The following is an 11,240-nucleotide window of genomic DNA, read 5'->3' as shown; positions in this document are numbered from 1 at the left end:
CACAAACGCCTGGATAAGGGACTTCCTAACGGACCGACCCCAGAATGTGAGACTTGGCCCGCACCTCTCATCCTCCCGCACGCTGAGCATCGGCTCCCCACAGGGCTGTGTGCTGAGCCCCCTCCTCTACTGCCTTTACACCCATGACTGCAGTCCGGCCCACAGTGACAACCTTACCGTCAAGTTTGCCGACGATACCACAGTGGTCGGGCTCATCTCCAGGGGTGACGAGGCTGCCTACAGAGAGGAGGTCCTGAAGCTGACGGCCTGGTCTTCGGAGAACAACCTCGCTCTCAACACCAGCAAGACCAGAGAGATCATCGTCGACTTCAGGAGGAGCAGCACCGACCCTGCCCCCCTCTACATCAACGGCGAGCGTGTAGAGAGGGTCCACACCTTCAGGTACCTTGGAGTCCACATCTCTAATGACTTCTCCTGGACAGTCAACACCACATCAATCATCAAGAAGGCTCAGCAGCGGCTACACTTCCTTAGAGTCCTCGGGAAGTACAACCTGAAGCCTGACCTGCTGCTGACCTTCTACCGCTCGTCCATCGAGAGCCTGCTGACCTACTGTATTACGGTATGGTACGGCAGCTGCACTGCAGCAGACAGGGAGAGGCTGCAAAGAGTGGTCAAGACGGCTCAGAAGATCATCGGCCGCCCTCTCCCCTCTCTGACGGACATCTACACCTCCCGCTGCCTCAACAGAGCCAGTGCCATCATCAAAGACAGCACCCACCCTGGCTCTGACCTGTTCCACCTGCTGCCCTCTGGGAAGCGCTACAGGTGCATTAAAACCAAAACAAACAGGCTAAAGAACAGCTTCTTCCCCAGGGCCATAACCATCCTGAACGGACTGCCCCATTGTCCCTCATAACTGCCTTCTCTTCGGTGCAATAACCCATTCCACCAACCACCCTGTTTTTGTTTTGTTTTTTTCATGTATATATTCATTTCACACCATATTCATTGCACTTCTACATTTTTTAAATGTTTATATATTTGCACATTGTTTTTCTAGCATGCACACATCGCACTGTATGGAATGGCCTCAATCTCGTTACCTTGCGTAATGACAATAAAGCTGATTCTGATTCTGACAACAGCACTGGAAAGTGCATAATATGCATACTTGCCAACCTTGAGACCTCCGATTTCGGGGGGTGGGGGTCGTGGTTGGTGGCGTGGCTAAGAGGGGAGGAGTATATTTACAGCTAGAATTCACCAAGTCAAGTATTTCATATATATATATATACATATATATATATATATATATATATATATATATATATATATATATATATATATATATATATATATATATAAGAAATACTTGACTTTCAGTGATTTCTAGCTATATATATATTTATTGTATTATATACATATATATATATATATATATATATATATATATATATATATATATATATATATATAAAAGAACTACTTGAATTTCAGTGTTCATTTATTTACACATATATACACACATAACACTCATCTACTCATTGTTGAGTTAAGGGTTGAATTGTCCATCCTTGTTCTATTCTGTGTCACTATTTTTCTAACCATGCTGAACACCCTTTCCCAGGTACCCAGAAAGGTTTCGAGTACCACCAAAAAAACTGAATCTCTGAAGACAGTATAAAAATCTGTGTTAAAGATGTACAAATACTGTTTGTATAATAAGCATGTTATTGTTTACAAATGAGGGTTAAGAGTTCAGTACTAAAAAAAAGAAAAAAGAATGTGGCTTAAGTACAGTTTTTTCATTGAGCTGCTGCATTTTTTGGTTGGGTTGTTTATTTCTTTTGAGTAACTTGGGGACGGCGTGGCGAAGTTGGTAGAGTGGCCGTGTCAGCAATCGGAGTGTTGCTGGTTACTGGGGTTCAATCCCCACCTTCTACCATCCTAGTCATATATATATATGTGTGTGTATATATATATATATATATATAATAAAATAAATATATATATATATATATATATATATAGCTAGAATTAACTGAAAGTCAAGTATTTCTTTTATATATGGATATATATATATATATATATATATATATATATATATATATATATATATATATATATATATATATATATATATATATATATATGTATGTATATGAAATACTTGACTAATATATAAGTATTTCTTATATATATATATATATATATATATATATATATATATATATATATATATATAAGAAATACTTGACTTGGTGAATTCTAGCTGTAAATATACTCCTCCCCTCTTAACCACACCCCCCGCCACCCCCCACCCCCCACCTCCCGAAATCGGAGGTCTCAAGGTTGGCAAGTATGCCTACAACCTTAAACTGTAGCGACTGGAGGGTCTACACATAAAAGAACACAAATAAGGGGGAACCAGACCAAGAAGTGATTTATATGTAAAAATCATCTATCGAGAAAATATGCAGACTGATGGATATACAGTATCCATTTTTTTTTTTAAATAAGAGGAAGGTGCATTCATAAAAAGCAAGTCTTCATAATCTAGCAAAGGCATAAAAGCGATCAGAATCAAGCGTTTCCTAACTTGTAGGGAAAAACAGGGCTTGTTTCTAAAGAAAATAATTGTTTTAATTTTGAGTTTAGACAAGTTTTTCAATGTGAGATTTAAAAGACAAGTTCTCATCAATAACAAGTACGTAAATGTGACCATTTCACGTTCAACCTTATGAGCAGTTGATATTTTTAGAATGTTCAATGGCAGTCGTTTGCCATTAGAAAAGAACACCACCTTGGATTTCTCTGCATTTAGCACTAGTCTCAGCTGAGTCAACTGGAACTGAACAACATCAAAAGCAGACTGCAGGAGCTCAAAGATTTGCGCTCACAAAGAGACGGACAAACAAAAACACACTCCATTATTGTTGTTAATAATTCAGCATTGTTTGAGTTCTGCTCTCTACTAAGTGCATCTTGTCTAATTTTGGACTTTTGCACAAGACAAATGCTCAATTATGAGATGTGCACTTTTTGAGCAAGAAATGTTGACCTGCTATACGGTACGTGAAGCCTCTGTGTCAGATGTGAGGAACATTTATTGATTATGTACAGACTCTAGGACAGGTGAACACATGCTGACTGAAGAAAGAAATTCCGAATGATGCTGTTGTGTGTGTGTGTGTGTGGTTGGGGGGGTGCTTCCTATTAATGTGAGCACGCTCACTGCAAGGGTTGCTATGGCAGCTTGCGGATGGAGAGAGTGAGAACAAATGGGGGTGTGTGTTCCTGCTCATGGTGCTGGTATGGCGCAGGGGCGCTAATTGAGTGCACTGGCAAACATAAAGGAGGGGATCGGGGATGGGGTTCCTCAACAATGGGAGGATTGTGAGAGAGGTGAGCTGGGTGTACATCGCGCAGATCTATCCAGAATAGCTTAGCACACCTGCGCCCTTCCATCTCCCTCACTCGGTGCAGCAAAGATGCCTTCAGAAGCAAATGTGCGAGTGCGGCTGACAGAACGAGCCCATGAATCAGTGCTGCCTGCTCTCACACTCATCCCTCAAATGTGTGTGTGTGTGTGTGTGTGTGGTGCCGCATTGTGTGAGTTGTGGTGGACCTTGCCTTGCAACAAATTCAGTCTGACAGCACGAACTGGATGCAGCACGACCACTAGCCCAGTCCCCCTCCCCCACATGAGCTGAATCCTGCATCATACAGTTCATTATATTATATAACACCCCCCCACCACCACCACCACCCTACCCCCACCTCTCTCTGGCACCCTGATTGTCGAAGGAGTGTCACACGGGGCTGGAAGTTTAGCTTTTGTCCCCTTCCGAGAAAGCTGCTTGACATCTCCATCTCGAGGGGGCGTGTCCACCAACGCCATGTGTGCATTAGCATGAGCTAACATGCAATCCATTTACAAATCTCTCTCCCTAGCTTCAGCATAGTGCTCCATTGCCATAGCAACAAGGGTTTGGCAAATGCCCCAAATATCCAATGGCATGCTCAAGTCGGACCCAAATATGCTGACTTGTCTTTTTTAGGACACCTGCATTGTGGGTGTGTGCTGGAATGTGTGTGTGAGCGGAGGTAACACAAGCCCTTCCCTTAAAGCACAAGCGATATTGAAGATAGAGTGTCCTATATTTTTAATTGGTGCGCGTATCACCGCCTTCAGCCAATGAGCATCTTTGCTGCGCATCAGCTGCTACCGAGGGGCATTTGTCGACGTCACACATTTTTTTCTCCGTCTCCTTTTTTTCAAGCCCCCCCCTCCCACAAACCCTTCCTTGTGTGTGTTTTTTTCCCCTGTTCCAGCACCAGAGCGTCTTTCCCTCCGTCCTTCTGCCTGCTCTCTCCCTCTTTCTGCCGCCCACTCCTTCCCAGCCATTGATCCGACCACTCGCCGGCTTCTTCGCCTCATTGCATCACCCCCTGCGCTTTTCTGTGGGGTTTTTATTCTCCCCCCCCTCGTCAAAAGGTTGGAGATAAACCCTAAACATTTTTGGGACACCCCCTCTTCCGAACAGATATTTAAAAGAAGCCCACCATGGCGAGCACTGAGGATAAACCGGCCAACAAGGAGAATGCGTCCAGCTGGAAGGACTCCTTCTACAACCCAAGGACGGGCGAGGTGTTGGGTCGTACGGCCGGCAGCTGGGGTAAGGACCCTTCCTCTCACTTAAATGCATTAAAATGTCAGCCATATATGTGCTTTTATGGCCATCGGGCCTACTTGAAGGCGTGAAGGAGAAGCCTGCACCGTGGTGTTCATATAATGCAGCAAATGAGTCATTAAAACCAAGAATGTGCATTGATGGCCAGATTATAGTGATGATGATGATGCCTATAACCTCATCTCACACCAGGAGTGGGCCTCAGCATCCCTTAGCTCCACCTATATAGCTGATCACTTTTATGTAAGAGGCATAGTAACACAGCAGTCAGCTCCTATAGGCTACAGCGCAGGGGCCGCCATGCAGACCGGGCCCCTGCGCTGCTGTGCAGTGGGATGCTCCATTGCAGTCGCATGGCCGCCCACATTAGCATGCATGTCAAGGTCAAATGGGATTCCCTCTCTTCTTTTTCTCCCCCTCCTCTTCTCCGGGCACTAAGCATTGTGGGATACTGTTAGGGAGGATTGACAGAAAGGGGGGGGTGATGCACAGCGACAAGTCAGGGGCATCCGTGGACCATTTTGAGGCTACAGTGGAGGAGCAGAAGCATACATGTTGGACTTCAGCTTCAGCCTCCTAACGATGAAGATGCATCCAAAATGGTTTCTCTCAAAGGAGATATTGATTGTCCAAATGTGTGTGTGTGTGTGTGTGTGTGTGTGTGTGTGTGGCAGGTAGTAATCAATTCTACATTACTCCTCTGCTTTTCTATGTTCTCCCCAGCCCTCATCTTGCTATTCTATTTGGTGTTCTACTGTTTCCTGGCGGGCATGTTCGCCCTGACCATGTGGGTGATGCTGCTCACACTGGATGAGCACGTGCCCAGGTACAGAGACCGCGTTCCTTATCCAGGTTAGTGTCTCCTCGTCCTCGTGTTCACTACCATGAAGCTTTCAGCTAATTGCAACAGCGTGTCTCCATTCATATTTGATCAGTCGGAACGACGGAGTAAATTTAGTTCTGCCGTCTGTATCGACCAGGTCGGCATGTCTGCTGTCTCCGGGATTCAAGGAATTGTATCGTCTTACCGGCACACATGAGCTCCTTCCTCCTCATGCTGTCTTCTTACAGGGTTGGTGATCCTTCCGAACTCGCCGGACATCATTTTCAGCAGAGGCGACCCATTGAAGTATGCGGGCTACGTGAACCACCTGGAGACCTTCCTGCAAAGTGAGACCACTTACTATACTGAACAAAAATATAAACGCAACATTTGTTTTTGCTCCCATTTTTCATGAGTTGAACTCAAAGATGGCAAACTTTGACTATATACACAAAATACTTATTCCTCTCAAAAATGACACACAAATCTGTATTAATCTGTGTTAGTGAGCATTTCTTCTTTGCCAAGATAATCTATCCCACCTCACAGGTGTGGCATATCGAGATGCTGATTAAACAGCATGATTATTGCACAGGTGTGCCCACAATTGAAGGCCACACTGAAATGTGCAGTTTTGCTTTCTTAGGATCTGGGGGGGTCAGAAAAGCACCATTGACCACCATTTTTTTCACACAGTGCATACTTGCCAACCCTCCCGGATTTTCCGGGAGACTCCCGAAATTCAGCGCCTCTCCCGAAAACCTCCCGGGACAAATTTTCTCCCGAAAATCTCCCGAAATTCAGGCGGAGCTGGAGGCCACGCCCCCTCCAGCTCCATGCGGACCTGAGTGACGTGTTGACAGCCTGTTCACACGTCCACTTTCCCACAATATAAACAGCTAATGATCGAGGGCGAGTTCTTGGTTTCTTATGTGGGTTTATTGTTAGGCAGTTTCATTAACGTCCTCCCAGCGCGGTAACAACACACAACAACAGCAGTCAAGTTTTCGTCTACCGTAAAGCAGTTCGTCTGCCGTAAACAGCAATGTTGTGACACTTTTAAACAGGACAATACTGCCATCTACTGTACATGCATATGTGACCCACCCATAATGTGTCACATTTTTGTGTTGATTTATTTATTTTATTTTGTGGTTTGAATTCGTTTTTGGAGCTGTCATTACACATTTATCAGTATTCACATTGGTCAGTAGGGAGCAGTAGGGCGTTTCTTCCCAATTGAATGCTATCACCTGCAGACCGGAAGTGTCTTGTCATTCTGATGAGCGCGACCAGTCTGTGAACAATTGAAACGTCCTGTGTGCTTTTTCCTCCTGTATAACAGGTTAGTTTTGGTGAATCAACTCACTGAATAATATCCATGTGATCTTTATAAGTTTAAGTACACATTCTGATGGTGGAGCCTAACTCTAAAGTGTTTGTGAGTTGTAGTTTGTATTTGTGAATGAATCCAGTGCACAGCTGCAGTAATCAATACAAAAAGGCGACGTGAGTGCGCAATGTTTATATAGGAACTTCTGATCATAATTCAGACTCCCAAATTAGAGCTCCCATTTTCTTATTGATTTTATAATGTATATTTGTATAATGTGTGTGTTCTGAAATAGTGACAGAGAATAGAACAAGGATGGACAATTCAACCCTTAACTCAACAATGAGTAGATGAGTGTTATGTGTGTGTATATGTGTAAATAAATGAACACTGAAATTCAAGTATTTATTTTATTTATTTATGTATATATATATATATATATATATATATATATATATATATATATGTAATACAATATATATATATATATATAGCTAGAATTCACTGAAAGTCAAGTATTTCTTATATCTATATATCTTAACCACGCCCCCAACCACGCCCCCGCCCCACCCCCGACCACGCCCCCCACCCCCCACCTCCCGAAATCGGAGGTCTCAAGGTTGGCAAGTATGCACAGTGCAACACATATCATTGGCATAAGGTTGACCAGTTTGTTGAAATGTTGCTCCACTCCTCTTCAATGGCTGTGCCAAGTTCATAGATATTGGCAGGAAGTGGAACACGCTGTCGTATACGCCCATCCACAGCATCTCAAACACGCTCAATGGTTGACATGTCTGCTGAGTATGCTGGGATATTTTCAGCTTCCAGGAATTGTGTACAGATCCTTGCAACATGGGGCCCTGCATTATCATGCTGCGACTTGAAGTGATGGTCTCGGGTGAATGGCACAACAATGGGCCTCAGGATCTCGTCACGTTATCATCATGCCATCAATAAAATGCACTTGCGTTAGTTGTCCATAACATACACCTGCACATACCATAACCCCAACCCCACCATGGGCCACCCGGTTCACAACGTTGACATCAGCAAACCGCTTTCCCACACGACGCCACACATGTTGTCTGCCATCTGCCCCGAACAGTGAAAACCGGGAATCATCCGTGAAGAGAACACCTCTCCAACATGCCAGACACCCATCGAATGTGAGCATTTGCCCACTCAAGTCGGTTACAACAACCAACTGCAGTCAGGTGGAGACCCCGATGAGGATGACGAACATGCAGATTAACGTCCCTGAGATGGTTTCTCACAGTTTGTACAGAAATTCGTTGGTTATGCAGACCCATTGTTGCAGCAGCTGTCCGGGTGGCTGGTCTCAGACGATCATAGGTGCACCTGCTGGATGTGAGGCTGGTTGGATGCACTGCCAAGTTCTCCGAAACCCCTTTGAAGACGACTTATGGTAGAGAAATCAACATTCAATTCATGGGCAACAGTTTTGGTGGACATTGCTGCAGTCAGCATGCCAACTGCAAGCTCCCTCAGAACTTGCGACATCTGTGGCATTGTGCTGTGTGATAAAACTGCACATTTCAGAGTGGCCTTTTGTGGACAGCATACGGCACACCTGTGCAATACTCATGCTGTTTAATCAGCATCTTGATAAGGTGGGATGGATTGTCTTGGCAAAGAAGAAATGCTCACTCAGACAGATTTGTGTACAATTTTTGAGAGGAATAGATCTTTTGTGTATATAGTAAAAGTTTCAGATCTTTGAGTTCAACTCATGAAAAATGGTAGCAAAAACAAAAGTGTTGCCTTTATGTTTTTGTTAAGTGTAATTCACATTCCATGTGCTGAGAAACCAAACTTGATGTGGGATATATTAAAAAAAAATAATTTACACCAGGGGTTTTACAACTTTTTGACCTCAGGGCCCAACTTTTCCACTACAGAGATCTTGTCTTTAAGACGCAGCAAAACTAACAAAAATGACAACGCTAACGCCATACATTTATCTGAAGTAGGAATGTAACAAATACCGGCATAATGATAAACCACGGTAATATTCCTGTGTCAAATTTTTATTAGCCTAAATCCCTGATTGATAACCACACGTTGAGAGACATAGTTAGCTTAAATGCTAACATGAATACAAGACACGTCAACGTTTAAAAAACAAAACTTGGTTGAAGATTTCAGTCTGTGTGTATAAGTACTTTTTGAGCACATTCAACGATATCATACAATTTAGGTGACAACAATCGTGATATGAAATGTTCATATCGTTACATCTGAAGCAACAAACACATATTAGCATATGGCGCTCTAAATGAGGTGGATCTTGTCTCAATCAAACATGTTTATTATTTAATATGTCTGACAAGTGTGGTCAAACAGAAGATCTTGTCATTAAAACACAACAAAAGCTCAAATAAAGGACAAGGCAAACTATTGGTCTGAAGCTAAGCAAACAGATGCCAGCCACCATGTGAGCTGGACTTCAGAAATGAGGACCACCTAAAAACTCCCTAGTGTTAATTATTTCATGTGTCCAAATATGTCAACACACACATACTGTATATAACAAAAGATCATGTTAATAAAACACAAACTGCCAGTGTTCTCATAAATACCAAAACTAACGGAACATGTCAGTGATGGCCAAACACCTTTACACTCCATGCAATTTGAAGTTTTTGCACATCGTTCAACTGAATACGCATTAGCAGTGTTTTTAGATCAAGTTAATGTCATTTGGATAAAAAAATAAATATTTTTATTATAAATGAGAAAAGCATCTGTGGACCATCATGTACGTTTATCAAAATGCTCATCTTTTAAGTTTTCCACTAATAGCACTATTGCCACAAAATGGAAGGAGTTATATTAATCCAATAGAACCCAAAATACACTGCAGTCAACTGAAAAAAATCCTAATTTCAACATTGTCCTGTAGGGGTACCTCAAGGATCAATTTTGGGTCTCATTTTATTTTGCTTGTATATCAATGATCTTCCTGATATCTGCACAGATGATGCAGTGATTTTTACAAGTTCTAACTATCTCTCATCAGCCCTTACGCTTGTAGACGAGCTAACAAGGTCCTGCCTACTCCCAAACACTCTGCCAGTGCCAAAAAAAAACCTCCTTTGGTCAAAAGGTTTTTTCTCACAAGGCCTGCTAACTGCGGTAATGTTTACTACCCACTTTAAGAAAAATCCTTGATCACACACAAATTAATGAACCCAATGATAAAAGTCAATGTCATAATTTGAGCACTTACAAAAACCCAATTTAGACACCATTTACATGTCTTTATTTACATATCCTGACATTTTATTCAGGCTATGTTCAATGTAATACAGCATTTAGAGTAATAAGATATACAATTCTTATTTTTATTTTATTTTTATTTCATTTAAATTTCAAGTAATTACTTGGCTTTTGATATCTCCTTCAATTACCTGATTATTAGGTATGTGGTGTATTGTTGTTGATGTTGTTATTTAAATAGACTCTATACACCAGGGGTCGGCAACCCACGGCTCTTTTAGCGCCGCCCTAGTGGCTCTCTGGAGCTTTTTCAAAAATGTATGAAAAATGGAAAAAGATTAGGGGAAAACATTTATTTTTTGTTTTAATATGGTTTCTGTAGGAGGACAAACATGACACAAACCTCCCTAATTGTTATAAAGCACACTGTTTATATTAAACATGCTTCACTGATTCGAGTATTTGGCGAGCGCCGTTTTGTCCTACTAATTATGGCGGTCCTTGAACTCACCGTAGTTTGTTATAACTTTCTCCGACTTTCTAGGACGTGTTTTATGCCACTTCTTTTTCTGTCTTATTTTGTCCACCAAACTTTTAAGGTTGTGCATGAATGCACAAAGGTGAGTTCTGTTGATGTTATTGACCTGTGTGGAGTGCTAATCAGACATATATGGTCACTGCATGACTGCAAGCTAATTGATGCTAACATGCTATTTAGGCTAGCTATATGTACATGTTGCATCATTATGCCTCATTTGTAGCTATATTTGAGGTCATTTAATTTCTTTTAAGTCCTCTTAATTCAATTTATATCTCATGACACACTATCTGTATGTAATATGGCTTTTATTTTTTTGCGGTTCCAGACAGATTTGTTTTTGTATTTTTCTTTCAACATTTTGGGTTGCCGACCCCTGGTATACACCAACCTGTTTGGGAGACTACAGGCGGAAATTAGCCTTTAGCTAAAACCTGACATATTTATATATATATATATATATATATATATATATATATATATATATATATATATATATATATATATATATATATATATATATATATATATATATATATATATATATATATGTTCAAAAATATGTGCTGTTCCTGTTTTAAATAAAGAGAATAAAAAGAAAAGAATAAACAAAAGTTAACACAGACAAAAAAGGCTAACTCCAGC

The 11,240-nt window shown here is 41.6% G+C and overlaps 1 protein-coding gene across 1 annotated transcript in view; it reads left to right on the top strand.

Annotated features, from left to right (window-relative positions):
• The first annotated feature begins 4,234 nt into the window (after positions 1-4,234).
• LOC133617620 (sodium/potassium-transporting ATPase subunit beta-3-like) overlaps positions 4,235-11,240 on the top strand; it is a 15,615-nt gene continuing 8,609 nt past the window's right edge. The window contains exons 1-3 of the mRNA XM_061977702.2: positions 4,235-4,643; positions 5,382-5,510; positions 5,730-5,828. Coding sequence (XP_061833686.2) covers positions 4,532-4,643; positions 5,382-5,510; positions 5,730-5,828 — 340 coding nt within the window. The 5' untranslated portion in view covers positions 4,235-4,531. The remainder of the gene's footprint in view (positions 4,644-5,381; positions 5,511-5,729; positions 5,829-11,240) is intronic.

Source organism: Nerophis lumbriciformis, linkage group LG18, assembly GCF_033978685.3.
Source record: "Nerophis lumbriciformis linkage group LG18, RoL_Nlum_v2.1, whole genome shotgun sequence".
In the NCBI taxonomy this organism is placed as follows: Eukaryota; Metazoa; Chordata; class Actinopteri; order Syngnathiformes; family Syngnathidae; genus Nerophis; species Nerophis lumbriciformis.
This window is presented reverse-complemented; position numbering and strand designations above follow the sequence as displayed.